Source organism: Pezoporus occidentalis, unplaced genomic scaffold (assembly GCF_034315485.1).
Source record: "Pezoporus occidentalis ecotype Australia unplaced genomic scaffold, CSIRO_AGI_Poc_V1 ctg282, whole genome shotgun sequence".
Taxonomy (NCBI): Eukaryota; Metazoa; Chordata; class Aves; order Psittaciformes; family Psittacidae; genus Pezoporus; species Pezoporus occidentalis.
In genome coordinates this window covers 200,520-218,459 of record NW_026914741.1, presented here as the reverse complement: position 1 = coordinate 218,459, position 17,940 = coordinate 200,520, and the positions used below count along the sequence as shown (strand labels likewise).

Sequence of the window (17,940 nt, the reverse complement as noted above, 5' to 3'; positions counted from 1 at the left end):
GCTCGGTTGGCCCCATGCAAGCTGTGCTGCAGAAATCCCAGCTGTCCTGTGTTTGCTAGGAAGTGGGCAAGGCACACAGAAGTCTGATGTCTCTGTGCTTCAAACAGATTGAATTTTGTTTGTTCTGTTGATTTGGATTCAGGGCCCTGTATGTCTGATGCAACAGGACAAAGCTTTCCCTCTGGTGAGGATGCTACTGGGGGGAATCATTTCTAAAAGCAGGAGGTGAGGTTGGAGAGTCCCAGATGCAGTGGCAGAAAGAGCTGGCCTCCCAGCCTCCTGTGCTCTCAGGGGACAGGATCTGTCCCACACCAGCCCCAATAACTTGTGGTTGGTTGTAGCATCTCCCCACAATGCCTCTGTACATGGCTTGCTTTTGGACGCAAGAAAGACTCGAGAAAGGATCCTCCTTTTCCCGAGGGAATTTTGTTGGTTTAATCTTACAGCTTCTGTCCTGCTACTAGGCTAGTTAAAGTCCTTTTGAAACTCTCCTACATCCTACAGTGCACTGCTCCCCAATAAAAGGGTTTTACCTTAAGGGTTTCAACGAGCCTCATCCCTCCTTGGGGATACCTCTGCCTGGGCAGCTTCCCCCATGGGAGGGATGTGTCTGAGGGGGACTCAGGATGAGCCAAGCCTCACAACCCCACTTGAGAAACCAGCCTCCCAGAATGCCCAAAGTATTCCAAAGGAGTGGGTTTTTAATGAAGTTTAATTGAAAATAATAACTCATGCCCATAAGAAATCACATTAGTGCAACACAAATGGCGCGTGAAAGAAATAAGTAACTTAACAGTGATGGTCTTTTCTCAGAAAGAAAAGAGTCAAAGTACTGCAATTAGGTCCTTTACAATTAATTGGACTGAAGTGGCCCAGGTCTCCAGCATTCAGATATGGAGATCTTTGTACCAGCCATGGAGACTTCATCAGGCAGGTGGGTTAGGACCCCATCTTCTGTTTCTAATAAAGCACCTTGATGCACTTCATTTCTCCCCTTGATTTGACTCCTGGCCTTGTCTTACATTTTGTGGTGAGCCCAGCCGGCTCAAGTGTGCTCCAGTTGCACAGGGGCAGTGTCATTCTTCCGTCTCCTTCCTTTCCTGTCGCATCTTTTTGGCCCACACTAGACTACAAGTGTTACCTAAGAAAGCCCAAGTTGGAAAGTGAAAATAACCACATCACCTCATTCCTCATGGGCAAACTCCATGGCATGTTCACTCAGTCTTTACTTCTGGAGCGTTTGTTTTATTCTAGCTCATGCAGCATCCAGCCTTATGGCCTTTAGGTCTTTGCCTGGCCTTCCTGGGTAGGCCTGAAGGTCTACACTAAGTGTCAGTGCTTGGGAAAGAAATGAGAGGATTTAATCACCAGCTTTTTGAATTGCAGGTGCTCCCCGTAAGCACCAGTGAGCTCAGTTTCTGGGGTGAGAACTGCCTATCAGAGCATCACTGCACAAAGGTGTGCCAGGGATGGACCAGGAAGGGCATTTCTGTTAGAACAGAGATCCCCAGACGAGTGTGCAGCTCGAGCCACCGGAGCTGGGAGCTGCTCCAACGGCAGCCTGCTGGCTCCCTGCAAAGCCTGCCCTTTCCAGAGGGCATGGTCAGGGAGTCACAGTCTGCAAAGGCACTTCTTAGCAAGTACCCATCCCAACACAGATCCATGCACTCTTCAAAGGCAGTTGGATGGAAAAATGGGTCTCTGGGGACATCAAGAAGTGTTTGTGCTCTGCCCTTTCAGGTCCACTTCAGGGAATGAGTGAAAAAATGTTCTTCTAGGTGATGTTAGGGTTGAGTTTGGAGGGCTGAGAAGGAGATAGTCCCCAGTTCACAAAATGAAAGTTGATCTATGCTTCAGTCATCTCTTGGAACTCTTCTGCTTTGTCCTCATGGAGATCAAAGAAAGTTTTCAGGAGGTCCAAGTTGCAGTAGTGCAGTGTGACAACACTGATCCCAGCCACAAAACAGAGCAAGCCTGGAAGACACGCTCTCTAAGAACATTCCTGTCAACCCCAGCACACTCCCCCCTGTAGCCCTCCTTTGATGCTCCCCTGCCAGGGGACAACGCCTTCTCCTATGGAAGATGGCCTTCTACTGCATGAGGTAGCTTCAGCTGCTATGCTAAGTATCTTAAAACCCAAGCAAGTGATGCTCATCTTTTTTTTACTGCACCTCAGGGACTAAAACTCCCTCCACCACTCTTGCGATGGGGATGGTGTTCCCCCAGCTGCCAGCCCTGTCCCCATCTCTGCCAGGATCTGTTTTGCCAAGGCCCAGGCTGGGGCTCTGGTGGGCTGCAATCCCCAAACTCGCTCACCTCCATTACTGGAGTGAAAGCACTGGGACTCTGGCACACCCAGAGACAAGGTGCTGTGCGCTGATGTAGCTTGCTGTCCTTACCAATCACCAGCGTGATCCAGAAGGATCCTCCATAGCCTGTGTGCAGGGTTGCAGCTCCAAACTGGATCAGGCACATCGTGGAGTTTCCCACAGTGGAGAATGACAGCAGCGAAAAGATCATGAAGGCCCCTGTAACGAGGAGCATGTAGCCTCCATAGACTAGGACAGGCATAGAAAAGAGCATGTTGGAGATGAGCCAAGTGCAAAAGGCCACCCTGGAGACAAGAGAAGACCAGTGCATTAGTTGTGCAAGTGCCACTTGCTAGGATGCTCTGTGTGAAGATTTCCATGCAGCAGGAGGAATCTGGGCTCCTGGTTGCACTGTATGAGGCCCAGAAGCTCTGTGGCACGCTGCAGTGATCTTGAGCCTCTCAGGCTGAGCAAGCAGATGTGCAATGCTCATGCTGCTACATCCAGCAGTCAGAAGCAAGGATTTCTTCCCATTGCTCAGCTCAGAGACCATGCCAGCCGCAGAGAGGCCACAGTAGCCCACTGAGTGTATCTAGACCATCTCAGCTCCCTGTCCTTCCATGTGTGGGGCATGCAGACCATAGAGAGTAGCTCACCAGTCTGGGATGATTGCAGAAGCAGGCACAAGACATTTGCAGCAGCTCTGGACTTGGCTGAAGGTCTGGGTGACAGGGGAAGCCTTCAGCTATGGGCCAGGAGCTCTTGCTCCATGGCATTGCCAGGCCCCTTTCCTAGCTTCCTCATCCCTGCTGTCAAACCCAGAGGAGGGGGAATGGCACTACAATGGCCCTTGCCCTCCACTACCTATGGTAGAGGGGACCATCTCCTAGTCCTGTGGACCAGCTCTCCCTCAGTCCAAGTGAGCAGAATCATGTTGCTGCTCAGCAGTTCCTCCTGAGGAGTTGAGATTGGCCCCAAAATAACAGCATTATCAGCTGTTCCTCATTGGTCCCACTCCCAGATATCACATACCCTCACAGATGGGAATGGGAGAGTTCTGCTCATACTCCTGTCCCCATGGCCACTGAGGACAGCAGCTCCGATTGCATCCATGGGGATGGACCCCTGCTGTCATCACTGCATCATGGCAAGGATCTACACCACATTCCTCTCTTCTGTGCCCAGCTGTCATGGAGCTGACCAGCAGAGAGAACCAGGACCTCCTATCTGCTCACCCCAAGGTGCCCACAGTGTCACTGGTTTGACAACAAACCTCGCAGAGGTCCCTCCCTGCCCATAGCATTCCTCCTGGCAGTGTGAAATCATCCATCTCAGAGGCCTAAGGACAAGTCAGCAAAGCCCTTCCCACATCCTTGAATTTCCCCTGCCTGCTCCAGGGGAGGAAGGCTCACCAGAGAGTGGCCGATGCGTAGTGGCTGGAGATGCGGTACTGCCTCTGCATGCTGCAGGGGCTTCGTGTAGTGAACTTCTCCGCCACATAGAGGATGGGTCTGGGCAGCCCCCTCTCCAGTCCTTGGCTGTAGCTCTGGTCATAGTCTGCATTGAAGCTCCAGGGAAAGTGCTCATTGTAGTTGATGGTCTCATTGACCTGTTTCACTGGGTTTCCTGGTGGAGGGAGAAGAGCAAGGTCCTGCTGTGTCCCAGCATCCAGGGTGCTGCCAGTCAGGAGCACGGGCACCCCAGGGACAGCAGGACTCAGAAGCCTGCCGACCAAGGGTGTCCAGACCTCCTGGGGCCATCAGAGCTGCAGATGGAGACACCAGACTCACCCCTGAGAGAGATGTTCACCCCCACCAGGCCAATGCCCAGCCCGATGTCCGCGCTCACCAGCGCTGGGCTGAAGGACTTGTAGGAGGTGTTTGCCCTCACCCAGCCGGTCTCCCAGTCTCCCGTGAACTGCACAGCTGCCAGGAAGAGCAAAGCTGGGGTTAAAGCGGGGCTGGTCTCGGGCTTTGCCGTGCCTCAGGGGGGAATCATCAAGGAGCAGACACAGTGTTCCCACCGCCGCACTGCAAGGGAGGGTGAGGAGGGCAGGATTGCTGACTCGGCCGCCAGGACGTGCCTCAACCAGCTCCCACGCCCTGGCAGAGCTCCTGTCCTTCCCTTGCTGATCATCCACTCCCTCCATCCGGGAGCGGGAGAGCTCAGATCCCCAGGGACGAACCCCGTGACCTGATTCCTCCTTGGACATCCTCTCCAGGACTTCCCTGCAAGCTCCCCACCACGATGAGCACCGCAGTCCCTGGGACAGGCCTCTGAAACGAGCCCGTTGCTCAGCCTTGGGAACAGGTGAGTTTCGTTCCAAGTATTAAGCTGTCTGATTGCACTACGAGTGAATAGTGAGAAGATCCCTGTCAAACGGAGGGGGCGAGGGGGGTGGTGAGTGCCGTCACAGCTCTGACAGCCATTTCAGCTGGGGAACAAGGAAAGTTTGGAGCATTTCAGGTATAGATGTTTTGTCACAAAATACCCTTTCCAGAAACACTCTCACTTTGCAGTGGGCTTCATTTTCCAGCACTGAAAAGAACTGAAAGTGAAGGAAATGATTTAAACTCAGGCTGAACAAGAAAACCTACCCAAAAGTGAGCTCAGGTGCTGAATCAACTTATGGGGGCACTGATCCAGTAGCAGCTCTGCAGGAACATTTTCTAGCTGCAGGGTTGAGCATGCCCTGCTGCTGCCAAACAGAAACCTGGACGCCAGCTTTAAAACAATGAATTCCTCCTGTGTGCCCAAGCAGCTACTGGCTGCATCCTTGTAACAGGAGTGGTGCTGGAGGGTTCTCCAGGGCTGGGCTGCCTAAAGGTGTGGAGCAAGCCCTGATCTCCAAACTCTGCCGTTTCCAGCCTGGCATCACGTTCCTGGGTGGCTCTGGTGGCATCTCCCAGCACATGGACATCCCTCAGTGGATGGAGAGCACCGCGTGCTGGACCATGCGTCACCTGGCCGAGTCCCACGGCTGGTCACACTTCTATCTACTTCTGTTGCCTGGTCATACCAGGACTGCATCATTTAGGTTGTACTTCGTGATCCCTCACCAAGCAGTCTTATGATCTGCCTTGTCCTTCACAGCAGAATTTCTTTGGTTTAGGGCCAGGGCTGGTTGCTTTCCCCGCCTGGCACCTTCTGTCTCCGTAGCACATCTTCCACTTACACGCCCTGAGTCGGAAATCCCACAGCCTGGTTTCCACCGCCAGTGCCATTTATTACAAGAGATTTCCTGGTTTATACTAAATCAAATAATCTCCTCCATCTCCTCCCTCCTGCCTTGCTCTGTGGAAGGTCTTTTACTGCTCCCCTGCCCCCCCCCCCCCCAACTCCCCCCCCCACCTGTGTTTTATTTCAACCTGCTCTCTTCACATCACAAGGATCCTCTCAGCCTCCAAGCATAGCTGGCCGCACTCTGAGCTGCTCAGCCGTGCTCACTCAGCTTGTATGGCCAGAGGAACATGGGGCTGTGCAGCCCACCAGAGCTGGGGCTGTTCCACCTCCGTGGTGAAGTTACAGCCAACAAAGCTCCCTCTCGATTCAGGAGTGACCACAGCACCTCCAGGTGCCAGGGATGGGGAAGCCCTTTGGGGAAGCTGTGTGACAGCTTTGCAGGGTAGGTGTAGGGTAGCCCCTGCAACCAGCCTTAGCTGTGACCACCAGCTCGCATGTCCCAGGCACAGACCCTGCCCAGGGTTTATTCCTGCCCCAAGCCCACCCCCCGTGGGATGAGCAGCACTTACTGACGATTACCACTCCCATGATGAGGCTGAAGAGAACCCGGAGAGTCCAGTACAGCCTCTGAGGGGACACAGGACATAGGACATCAGGCAGGAAGGAACAGCCCCGGCTCACCCCAAACCAGCCAGGAGAGTCCCAGCACCCAGGAAGGGGGGAGCAGATGCTTATGTCCAGGAAGAGGGGTCACGCACCACCCGTCCGCGGATGCCTGGGATAATGAGCAGGAAGCTGCAAGCAAATGTTAGGAAGACCACGATCACTATGATGGTGCTGACATCAAACATGGAGGCTTTTCTCTGCAGCAGGTAGAAGGGGTACACGCCATTAAGGAGAGTCATTCTGCACTTCCAGGAGCCTGCGGGAGAGAGGCGGTGGCAGCGGGCATCCTGCACTGGCCTGCCCACTGCCTTGAGCCTGTGGTGGCTCAGTTCTAGAACAACTGAGGTCCACCTCAGAACTCCCCAGAGGGACAAGGAAATGTGACACCCCACCCCCTTTTCCATGCCCTCTCCTCAAGGCTTTTCCCCAGGAGCTGCAAAGTACAACCTGGGAAGGAGCCAGAAGCAACCCCTAGAGCTGGGGTGTGGGTCCAAGGAACATACAAACATCAGGAGGTTAAAGGAAACAGAGATAATTAAGTGTGTAATTCCCATTGGCAGCTTTGTGCTCCCACTGACACTATAGTTCTGGCAGTTACAGAGCTCCCCCCATTTCTGGTTTAGATCTTTTCTACCAAAACTGATTACATGCTTAGTCCTTTTGTTTTGCTTATTTAATGGCATCTCTGCATGTAACTACCCCAGGAAACTGTTGAAAGTCAGGGAATGCCAAAGCTAATATGAGTCATGACCCAATACAATTTCATTCTGTCCCCGCATGGAGGAGTTGCGTCAATTCTCATTTTCTGAAAAAGGTATTCATTGTAATTTTAGGTAAGATACAACCCATAGCAATTCAGCCACAAAAAAAGCGGGTCCCAAATCCCTAGAAGTGGGTAGGGATTACAATAAATATCATAACACCATTTACCTGGGCAGCTTTCAAAGCATAAATCAATATTTGCTTTCAGAATAATTCTCTGTTCAGTCACCCAGATCATTACAGCAATCAGTTTAATAGAGACTGGCTCACAACCAGTCTGGACCTGACCTTTTATTTACTCTCTTCTCTGGACTAGCAAAGATGTCATGTCTATTTACAAATCTTGTTCTGGGCCATTTTGCTGTATCTGTTTTGGGCTATTTCCCTGGAAAGCCAGGCCGAGAGAAAGGCAGCTTTCAAGAGCCATACCTGCTCTGATTACCTGGCAAGCAAGACTGGAATTGATTCCCAATACTATACTGTCAGGCTGAAGTCCACCTCTGAGGTCCTGAGCCCAGCAAACATGCCCATAACACTGTCTGAGTGGCTGTAAGAAAAGAAATAAATGAACAGCTTAACGTAAGACAAGTTAAATCTCAATCACTTGAATTCCATCAGGTTTATTATATCTTTGGACAAATTTCCTATGAGAAGCAATGAGGGCAGGACTGATTTCCAAGCCTGTGTTCACTCTGCAGCTTTAAACAGGTCAACAATTGAAAGCCCAGAACATAACATGGAAAATGTTGCCTTGTTAAATCTAAATTTAACTTTCAAACAATATCAAGGGATGTTGGCATTTCCTCTATACTCTGCATCTGCTGGGAACAGTTTTATAGAGAATATCCAGGGAAACAACCCTTTCCTTTTCTGTCTGCCCATCTTTCTTGCTAGATTAGCCTGCACAGAAGACCAGCTCCTTGGCATTTTTGCAGCTTTAAAGTAGAAAACTGGTGGCTGCAGCTCAGGACAGGAGAAAGTGAAGCTGTTGCACCTTGGAAAGCAGCCTCCATGCAGAAGCGTGTCTGTGGCCCTAGAAGTCCTGTGCTTTTTTCTCTTGCAGTGTATGGAGAGGGAAAAGACTAGAGACATCTTCAAGGAAGGATGAGTATTTTAGCAGAAATGGACAACTTCCCTTTTGTTTAAAATATCCTGGACTGGCAGGAGAGAAAGGAAAGGAGGCAGGAAGTTTCTCCTTACAGAAACCCTATTTTCCTGCCCCAGAATGAACCAAACTGGAAATGATCTTTTGGAAGTGCCCAGCCAAAACCTCCTTGCAACAGCAGTCCTGGATGGGTTGCTCAGGGCTGCAGATAGGTATTTTCAATTGAAAAAGGGAAATCCCATGGAAACTAAATGATCAGAGCTAGAATTTAGGGATGAGGCAGCGGGGGGAAGGGAGGGAGTGGATTTCCCTGCATTTTCCTGCTCCTGTGAGAAGGTCAAATCGGGATAGGAAAAGCAGCCAGGTCAACTCAAGGTGGGGATGTACCCTCTCCTCCCACCCTTGCCTGGCACCCCTCCAGCCAGGTGGGCAGCATCCGTGGTCTGCTTTCCTCAGCAGTGGGTGAGCAGTGGGGCACAGGCAGGACAGTGTTGGGGGCAGCAGCCCTTTCCTTCCGTCTACCCACCTTCCTTCCTACCTACCTTCCTACCTACCCACCTTCCTACGTTCCTGCCTACCCACCTTCCTACCTACCTAACTTCCTATCTAGTTTTCTACCTACATATCTATCTAGCTATCTAGCTAGCTATCATCTATCTATCCCTATGTACCTACTTACCTACCCTACCTGCTTGCTTGCTTGCTTGCTTGCTTGCTTACTTACTTACTTACCTACCTACCTGCTGGCGGTGGCAGCGGCAGCAGCGGGGCTCAGTCGGCGCCGTCCCCTCCCGCGCTCTTGTAGGCGGCGGTGGGTGCGGAGCCCTATGTAAATCCTGGCGGGCCCGCCCCGTCGCACAGCCCCATGGCACAGCCCCCCTGCACCGCTGAACGGCCCCACACTGCAGCACCGCCGCACGGCCCCTCCGCACCGCCGCATCGGTGAGCGCAGCGGCCGCGCGGGTCCCCGCTTGCGTGCGCAGCGGGTGGGTCTGGGGGACCGCGGCCACGCGTGTCCCGCTTCCCTCCGGCAGGGAGCTGGGAGCTGGGGCTACACACGGGGCTGCCTGCGGCGGGGTTGGGCTGCGCGCGTTGTCGCCAGTGGAGGGGGCAGGGGTCCGTGCTGCAGCCGTCTTGGGACACAAGCTGGGAACGGGGCCCTAAGTGCGGCGGTGGAAGGGATCGGGCCGCACGTTTGTTTGCTGTGGGATGGACAGGGTGGGATGGGATCATGATGGGAACAGGAACCAGAGTCCTGTGCTACCGGTGTCCCCATCTGCTTGGGTACAAGGCACAGGGTGAGATGGGGGGACATGTTCCCATCTACATGGGGGACCAAGGGGCCAGGGCCAGCTGGTGTCCCTGCCTGCTTGGGGCACACATGGGCATGGAACACTCGTGTCTCTGGTTGCATGGAGGACTGGGGGTGTCTGAGTCACTGCAGGGTGCGATGGAACCACCCACATCCCTGCATGTGAAAGAGAGGGGCCACAGGACAGTGGGTTTAGACTGTGCATATCCCTGTCTGCATGGCACAGCACACGGAGCAGCACAGGAGCATGTGAAGCTGGAACTCTCACCTGAAGCACGGGAAAGGAGCCTGTGCGACAGCTGAGTGCCGCTCATACCCATCCTCCTTGGGCATGAGGTTCCCCTAGCTCAGACCTGCATGCTCCTCCTATTGAGCGCATTCTGTAAGGGCTGCTGTGACTCAGCCCTGCCTGTCTGGATGGTCCTAGCAATTGCTGGAGAAGGCTTGATAGGCACGGGAGACATGGTGTCAATGTCCCCTTAGGCCCTTACGAACCAAGTTCTGACAGGGAGAGCTGCTCCTGGGGAAGGAAAATGGTTCTTGAGGTTTTGTTGGAAAAGGCCAACTGCTGATGTGCCCAGTAACTTGTAGGAAGACATAAAGGCAGCGTAGAGGCATGGAAGAGAAGTTCCGTGTTGTTGGGAAAGGCCTTCAATAGTCTGTGGCCCAACCTGCTGCTTGGAGCAAGACCACTACTGTCACTGTATCACATTAGCCACAGTCAAGGTTGGAAAGCCTCCAAAGACCTCCCCACAGTCTTGGATTGACTAGGCAATAAGTGGACCATGGAGATACGAAAAGTTCATTAGAACTGGCATGTGGTCTCATGGTTGGGGTCAAGAACAATCCCCCCATATGAGGGAATGGGAAGTTTGCTTAGTGGCAGAAGGAATTTTAAAACACATCTGCTGCTGGAGCCCTGCAAGAAGACCTAAGGGGAAGGCAGAGGCATGCTCCGCTGTGGCTGTGGTGATGCGCTTTGAGCCTTAGATTTGCCTCATGTTTCCTGAATGACTCTGGTAAATCTTCCATGGCACCTTCAGGCTTCTCCTCTCGATGGGGATTTCAACCCTATGCATTTTGAGTCATCAGGAGATAAATACAGCTGTGTCTATGGGGACTCCCTTCCTACACTGTGATGGTCGTGTGGACCTCTGTGCACAAGCAAACCACAATTGCTGCAGGTTGCTCAGGGTATCTCCTGCCAAACAGGCCTCTACATCAGTTTTGGCAGGCTGTTTCCATGGGGAAAGCTTTCTGGCAGGAGAATCCCATGTGGTGATGGTTACTGGGCTCTGCCACTTCTGGCAGAGGTCCTGGGCATCTTCATGCTTCACCTGCTGGCCAGACTCCTGTGTTCCTCCTATGAGATGGGGCTCATGGAGCCTCTGGTTCCCACCAGCTGCTCAACCCAAATCTCACATCCACAAGACCATGCTAGGCAGAGGGCTGTGGGGTGGAAGAGCTCGCTGTCCCTTTGCACAGGAGCATGTTCCAGGAGGGCAGGGGTGGCACTGGGTGACCAGGAACACCGGCAGCAACTCTGAGGCTTTCAGCATCTCCCATACACATGGAAGTGAAGCCAGAAACAAAAATGCCATCAGTGAAGAGGCATTTTGACAGTGATTTATCCATGCTATGGAAAGCTAAACAAAGCAGTTTGCTTATTTTGTGACGTGTAGAATGCAGGTGAGCTTTTGTGGTGGAGGAGGAATGTGGAAATGCACTTGCTCAGAAACATCTTGTTTTCTAAGGCAAAATACCCATACTCTCATCTGGTGGAACAGAGTTAACACAGGTTATGTGCTATGCTCACAACCTGGCAGTGAGTGCTCTGTTACATAAACACAATTAAAGTGAGCACAAATGACTATTTAAATCTCAAACCACTTCATTTGTGGTTTGAGATTTAAACAAACAAGTGGACAGTGTATTTAGTGGCGCATATTTTACAATCTGTGCCATTGCAATTCCCAGTACATCAAAAATTAATCCTATATAGCTGCTGGCAAAGTGTAAGCTTTTCTGACACCATTGTTTCTTTAGGTTTTGATTAAAACAATGAAAAAAAAGAAGCCAAAAGTATTGTTTTGGCTTGTGAGCAATGTAGGAAAAGCTGAAACCCAGGCATCACTGCATCTCTTGGTAACACAGCTCCTCTGAAATGATGCTAATTTTTGAATGCATACCCACAGTGCTGGAACAAGGGACAAAGAGCTGTATTTAGTGGAAAACCCTACCTTGGAGTTAAATCCAAGCTTGGCATTCCTGTGCATAGAAAGCCAGCAGCAGCATTGTATGACCAAAAAATGTGGTCTTCATTGTCCACGGCTGAGAATCCCTCTCTTTCAGTTAGGCATTGGATGGGGTTTTAAAAGGTTCAGGTCCCACCCCTGAAACTTGCTCTAGATCCAGGGCCTTTGTGGAAAATGAAATGACAGTCATGAGAAAGGATGGTCATGAGAGAGTGCTGTCAAGTTAGCCCAGAGGTGATCCAGCTCTTGATGTGCGGTACCAACACCCCTGGGGATGCAGGGAATTGCCAGCTGAAAACTGTCTGTTTCTTCAATGAAGAGCATGTTTCTATAGCAGAGTTTAACATCTTCCTGCCAGGGATGATGAGTTGTGAGCCTACAGCTGGGGTACCCCGGGGCTGCAGCGCTGGTCCTGCTGCACTTCTCAGGCCAGTTGACACCTCCTGACAGCTTTCCCAGGATGCCACCTCCCACAGACCACATCAGGAGATACAGCTGATTGATGTCAGGGTTTTACCAGGCAGCAGAAAACACAAGAGGGAGCTGAGATTATGGTCCGTGCACGTCCTCAGCCTATGGAGCAGTCCAGCTCCCTCCTCCTCCTCTTCCCTTTGTAGGTCACTGCTTCAAAGACTTTGTGGCCAATGCAACCTGCAGAGATGATGTTGAGTTTGACCGTGGTTCTGCTGGTGACATGGACCTTGGGGAGTAAGTATGGTTTCAGGGAAGGGGATCCAAGGGGAGATCCTGAGTAGTTTCTGCCCCTAGGAGGAATTTCCTCTAACTCATGGGAGATCATATCAGTGATGGAGATGATTCAGCTTATGATAAAAAAAAAAATAAGCAAAATGCTGAACTTGCAGAGCCTGCTGCTCGTAGGTGTACACAGCTTCTAACCAGGAACTGGAGCTTCCTGCTTATATTATAATAAAAGCAATAAAAATCAACACAAAGGAAAATTGTATATATTTACTGACAAAGGCTGACTCGGGTGCACAATGCATAGAGGAGAGCATAACTCCAGTGTTAAGGCCTTTGCTTACTCACATGGACATTGAGGGGATCAGAAGTAGAGAGATATCTGATAGAATGAGAGAGAAGGAGAAAATGAAGATCCTTTGGGAGTAGACTGGTGAAGGCCAGAAACTGATTTGGGAACATCATGATTGTGAGCATGACTTTCTAATTTTAGACATTGCTTATCCGTCAAAAGGGCTAAAAAAAATCTTCTAAGAAACTGTTTGTAAAGAAAGTGTCAGAAAGAATATAGGAAATACTACACTATAAACGTAATTCTGTAATGAAGGTTGTTTCATTCACTTCTTTTGCTACTCACCAAGTGGGTTTGGTCTCTTCCAGGCGCCCAGGAAAGCATCTCCTGGGAGGTCCAGCGCTATGACGGCTGGTATAACAACCTGCTGCACCACAGCCGTGGCTCGGTGGGTGAGTGCTGGGCATGGGGTAGGGATGGTGCAACAGGGCGAGCTGGCACTTTGGCATCTGGTCGCTTTTCAACAGAGAAAAGACATTTCTGACTTGGCCTGATCCAGGCAGGCCACCAGATGATGCCACCTCCCATGGCCCTGCAAGGTGGCTCTTGGCCTCAATTAGAGGTGGCAAAGAGCCCCATTAGAACAGTGTGGAGGGGTCAAGCAGCCCAGCTTTGTCTCCCACATCCTGGCCTTGCCACTTTTATCATCTGCCCAGGCACCACCTGCAGATCATGCTGGTATTGGATCAGCTCCAGAGCAGAGCTGTGCCTTTGCAAGGCCATTCAAAATGTCCAAGGTACAGAGGACCCAGCTCTTCACAGCAGGCATTTCAGCGATGGTCAGGGATCCCAGCATGCAGTTTAAGCAGCATTCAACACAAGGCCAGAGACAGAAGAGTTCATGCTGAACTTACTCCTTTTCTGCTCTGCACAGGGCAGATACTGTGCTACTGTGCTGCTGTGCAGCATGTACCAGTCTGCACTGGGACAAGTATGTGTAGGATTTGCCTGTGCTAGTGGCAAGCTGCTTCCTCATGCCTACAATCAGCCCATGAGCCTACCTCCAGAAGACCTCTCTGAGCCAGGGACCAGGGCAGATCAGGCAGGATCTTTTCTGAAATATGCAATATTACAAACCCTCCTGTTTCCCAGAGCCCAGATTGGTCTGATGACACAATTGTGGTGGCAATTACACAGCTTCCTCTAAGTCCAAACGGCTCTCCAACATGACGTGTCATCAGCCCTTCAGTTACACCAAAGCCTGTCAGGGAGATCCAGTGGGTTCCTGGCAGACAAGCTCTCCCTCTTCCAGAGCAGACAGATCAGACCTTAACATTTGCAAACAAACCTCTGGAAACTAAACCTGAAACTAATCCAGTAATTCAGGATTGCCCCCAGTTCTGTGGAGCTCCAGCTCAACATAGTGGTCAAGAGCCTTTCAAAACGAACTTGCTCATCAGTGACAAATGACCTCTTGCCTCTGGGCTTTTCAGTTACAGAAGAGGCAATGGGTGCAAAATCAGGGTGTTTCTCTCCTATTCTGCCTTGTCTCTCTGCCTCTCTGGCTGTTCCTTCTCCTGTTTCCTACTGTGTTGGCAGTCACCATGCTGTGTAGAATTGCATAGTCAGCATGGGCAGCTTAGCATCACTCCAGTTACCCACTGGAGCACCAACTCAGACCTTCAGGAGGCAATTAGGATGCACATAGACCAGAGAAGGACAGCTGCAAGGGAACATGCAAATGGACAATCCCTCCTGGTTTTGAGAGGACTGATCCCAGTGTTGCAAGAAGTTTTGGGTGCTGGTACCAAGATTTGCGTGTTCTTGGCAAGTGTAAGAGTCTATGCCATACTCTTGCTCTCTTGTGGACCCTCACATATACTGGTGTGCCCCGCTATCACTGTTTCCTGCCTTTTGGGTGCCACCAGACCCATGCCATGTTGTTTGGTGCTGCAGGTGCCAGGCTGCTTCGTCTCCTGCCAGCCAACTACGCGGATGGTGTGTACCAGGCACTGCAGGAGCCCCATGTGCCCAACGCTCGCCAGCTGAGCAACGCGGTGGCACGGGGACCCTCTGGGCTGCCGTCCCGCAGGAACACGACCGCGCTGGCTGTCTTCTTTGGTACAAGCTGGCACCGGGTGCAAAAATCATAGAATCCCAGACTGGTTTGGGTGGGAAAGGACTTTAAGACTATTCAGTCCCAACCCCCTGCCGCAGGCAGGGACCCCTTCCACTAGAGCAGCTTGCTCCAAGCCCCTGTGTCCAACCTGGCCTTGAACACTGCCAGGGATGGGGCAGCCACAGCTTCTGTGGGCACCCTGTGCCAGTTTCCCACCAGCCTCACAGGGAAGAACTTCTTCCTTAAATCCAACCTGAACTTCCCCTGTTTCAGTTTAAATCCATTACCCCCTTGCTCTTTCTCTACAGTCCCTAAATATTGGTTTGGGTGGAAAAATGCTGGTTTCTGGCACCCCAAGGCCATGCATTGGAGCGTTCCTTATGCACCACTTCACAGCAAACCCACATCTGAAAGATAAAATGCCAAAATACACCATACCAAAGTACTGTCCAGCCAAGAGAGTTTGAATTTCCAGTGACCTTTGGCAGTTACCCAAAAGCTGATATTTGTCATTTAATAACTTGCTCATTTGTTTTAGTGGTAGAATTACTTAATTGCAATAGAGACATGGGCAGAACTGCTGCAAGTGGGAGTGGTTTTTGCTGTTGCTCAGGAGCTCAGTGGAGTCTTGGGTCTCCAAGGCCAGGAATGTTGATCTCTGGGAAACACTTTCAGCTCATTGAGAAAACAGCCTTTACTTGCCAAAGAAGCGGAGACAATTAAGTCCATGTACAGCTTAAGGTTCATATACATCCCTGGACAACCAAGCTAAGGTGCTTGGCGCAGGCTGGGCCACAGAAGAGGCAGACACAAGTGTCTTAGGTCCTTACCACTTAGATTCTTCCTGGAGGTAGTTTCTCTCACCACACCAAAGCTTAAATGGGCCAACAGCAACATCAGCCACCAGGCACAGCATCAGCAGCAACCCTTGGCCTTGAAGGCCACAGGCAAGGAGGAGCTCAGGACCAAATGCAGAACTGTGCTCCTAGTAAAATGATGGCCAGCAAATGATCCAGCTGCTGGTGGTCTCTGGACATCTGCTGGCTGAGGTTCTTCACCCTAGTCCTTGAATGACTCTTCCCTACCTGTGAGGTCTGGCCAGTGGCTCCTGGAGCCCTGTTCCTGTGGGCTGGATCTGAGCACATCTGGGCTCCAGCCCAGAGTGACTTTTTCAAAGCTGTGAAGCAAACTAGCAGTGAAGACAGGAAGGAAACCACTGCACAAGGGGTGTCTCCTCAGCCCATGTACAGCCCAACTGCCCATCATCACATCCTGGTGCTGGTGCCAGTCCTCCCATGCTTACTATGGCTAGGGCTCTGGCAGGTTTCCATGTGCTGTCGGACATCCTGGGGACAGAGAAACCCGGCTGCCCTGCAGAGTTCCTGAACATCCACATCCCATCTGGAGACCTCGTGTTTGACCCTACAGGCACTGGAGACGTGGTTCTGCCTTTCCAGCGCATTCACTGGGCGATGGAGACAGGACAGAGCCCCAACAGCCCCCGGGAACAGGTAGGTAGCATTTCCTTTGTTCGTTGCTTTTCTGCTGAACTCCTCTTCACCCCACAGTGGGAGCTGTCGCAGCCGAGATAACGTTTGCAAATGGAAAAGGAGAAAGAACCATTGGTTCCGTAAAAGTACATATCCCAAGTGTTTGAACCAATTGCAAATGAGCCTAAAGGACAACCTCAAAAGTACTGGTTCACGTGAAGTAACATTTGTGGTTGCTCAAGGTTAGTGCTTTTCTTGGGCAAAGAGAATGTAATAACTCCAGGCCTGCCTGTGTCATCTACATGGAGGGCAGAAGAGGAAAAGGTAACACAGGAGCAATTCACAACATTCCTTGGCTACCAATTTTTATCCCTTCAGTCAATATGAGCAGAGGGAGGGCTGTCTGTATTTGCTGAAACAAGTGATAAATGGAGCTTCTTTAGTGCCAGGGTAATGAACTCCCACAACCAATTCATGCACTTGAGCCACTCTAGGTCTGCAATTATGACACATGTTATTAGCCACCGTTATCTTTAGAAATATACCCCAGAACTGAGCTGGGACTCTTACAAAGCTGTAAAGCTTTTCTGGATTTCAGTTATTTTGGGAAACATCCAGATTTTCCCCTAGTTTGTCCATATTTCACTGTGCTGAGGCTGGATGTGTTCCCAAGCCCATGTGCTTTTTATTTCATGCTGGAAAGCTTCCCAATCAAAATCGCCAAATTAAATATCCCCCTGAACGTTTCACGTGACACACAACGAGGAGACCACATCAGCACATCACATTTTCAGCAGCATTCCAAACCTTAGAAAAATGAAGACTCTGGTACGTTTTCAGACTAAAAGGATGGTTTCGTGAAAACATTTGGCAGGGTTCATATTCAACAGGCTGCCAGGGCAGGGCTGTTCAGAAGGGGCAGCTCAAGGGTTTCTACCTTCCCCAGAACTGTGCTTAGCCCTCTTCCAGCTTGGTCTTGGCTACCTGGGAATTCACAGATGTCAGATGTATTCTGGGCATAGTTAAAAAAAAATGGGAAATAAACCCCCAAAACGCACTTTTGAAAAGCCTGTAGCTGGTCTTTTCCTGTCCCTGGCACCAATTCCTGCAGTGTGCGTAGAGATTGCTGGTGTGTATACTTGCATCCTGATAGCTCTTGTTAAAACTGGGGATGGGAGAGCTGCTCTGCAAGACCAAGAGGGCTGGGTTGGTGCTTTTCAGACTTTTTTTTTGCACCTTTCGCCAAGACCCTGGTTAACGTGCATTCCCTGTGCCTGCTGTAGACCAACGAGGTGACAGCCTGGCTGGACGGCAGCTCCATCTATGGCCCTTTGCACTCCTGGAGCGATGCCCTGAGGAGCTTCTCAGGGGGACAGCTGGCATCCGGGCCTGGCGGGCGAATCCCGAGGGAGACAGACGGGAGAGTCCACATGTGGAAGGCACTGGATCCATCCACAGGACAGGGTGGTCCACAGGGCATCTATGGTAAGGGTGGCATTCCTCAGAGGGTTTTCACCTACTTGGCTCCATCGCTGACTGTGAGCAGGAGGAGCAGGAGGTCCCTGGAGCTGAGCCCAGAGGGGACTCTGGGAAGGGGCAGGAGGGTGTGGAGAGCTGGGACATCCCCACTGGGAGTCCTGTGGGAGAGCAGGCGGTTTCCCAGCCCAAGGCATAATATTCCCAGTAAATATTCCCATCGGCCTCATGTAGAGGGGACATTGAGATGAGCTCTTACTTCCCTGTGAGGG

At 51.2% G+C, this 17,940-nt stretch overlaps 2 protein-coding genes across 4 annotated transcripts in view; one reads left to right on the top strand and one right to left on the bottom strand.

Moving 5' to 3' along the window:
• Positions 1–694: 694 nt before the first annotated feature.
• On the bottom strand, positions 695–6,447 carry DUOXA2 (dual oxidase maturation factor 2). 2 transcript variants are annotated; one of them, XM_062625771.1, is made up of 6 exons: positions 6,251–6,437; positions 6,062–6,119; positions 4,100–4,234; positions 3,722–3,935; positions 2,400–2,614; positions 695–1,974 (listed from the first exon to the last, which is right to left on the bottom strand). In XM_062625771.1, exons 1-6 carry the CDS (start codon positions 6,395–6,397, stop codon positions 1,847–1,849), a joined length of 897 nt encoding a protein of 298 aa, XP_062481755.1. In that variant the 5' UTR covers positions 6,398–6,437; the 3' UTR covers positions 695–1,846. The 2 variants fall into 2 exon arrangements, with proteins under 2 accessions (XP_062481755.1, XP_062481753.1); XM_062625769.1 differs by lacking the exon at positions 695–1,974 and having other exon boundaries at positions 2,134–2,614; positions 6,251–6,447.
• Positions 4,450–17,940, top strand: part of DUOX2 (dual oxidase 2) — a 28,989-nt gene continuing 15,498 nt past the window's right edge. The window contains exons 1-6 of one of the 2 annotated variants that reach the window (XM_062625755.1): positions 4,450–4,635; positions 12,225–12,300; positions 12,952–13,035; positions 14,540–14,704; positions 16,026–16,213; positions 17,476–17,677. In XM_062625755.1, the coding sequence (XP_062481739.1) occupies positions 12,237–12,300; positions 12,952–13,035; positions 14,540–14,704; positions 16,026–16,213; positions 17,476–17,677 (703 nt within the window). In that variant the 5' untranslated portion in view covers positions 4,450–4,635; positions 12,225–12,236. Of the gene's footprint in view, positions 4,636–12,061; positions 12,301–12,951; positions 13,036–14,539; positions 14,705–16,025; positions 16,214–17,475; positions 17,678–17,940 lie in introns of those variants that run through there. The other variant, XM_062625756.1, reaches the window with a different exon arrangement.

Bases quoted from the DNA above. Each gene is read 5' to 3' on its own strand.
- DUOXA2 (XM_062625769.1), bottom strand. From the start codon at position 6,397: ATGACTCTCCTTAATGGCGTGTACCCCTTCTACCTGCTGCAGAGAAAA. The intron at 6,120-6,250 runs GTGCGTGACCCC...GTGTCCCCTCAG, and splicing joins CAGGCATCCGCGGACGGGTG to AGGCTGTACTGGACTCTCCG. The intron at 3,936-4,099 runs GTGAGTCTGGTG...TCCCTCCACCAG, and splicing joins GGTGAACATCTCTCTCAGGG to GAAACCCAGTGAAACAGGTC.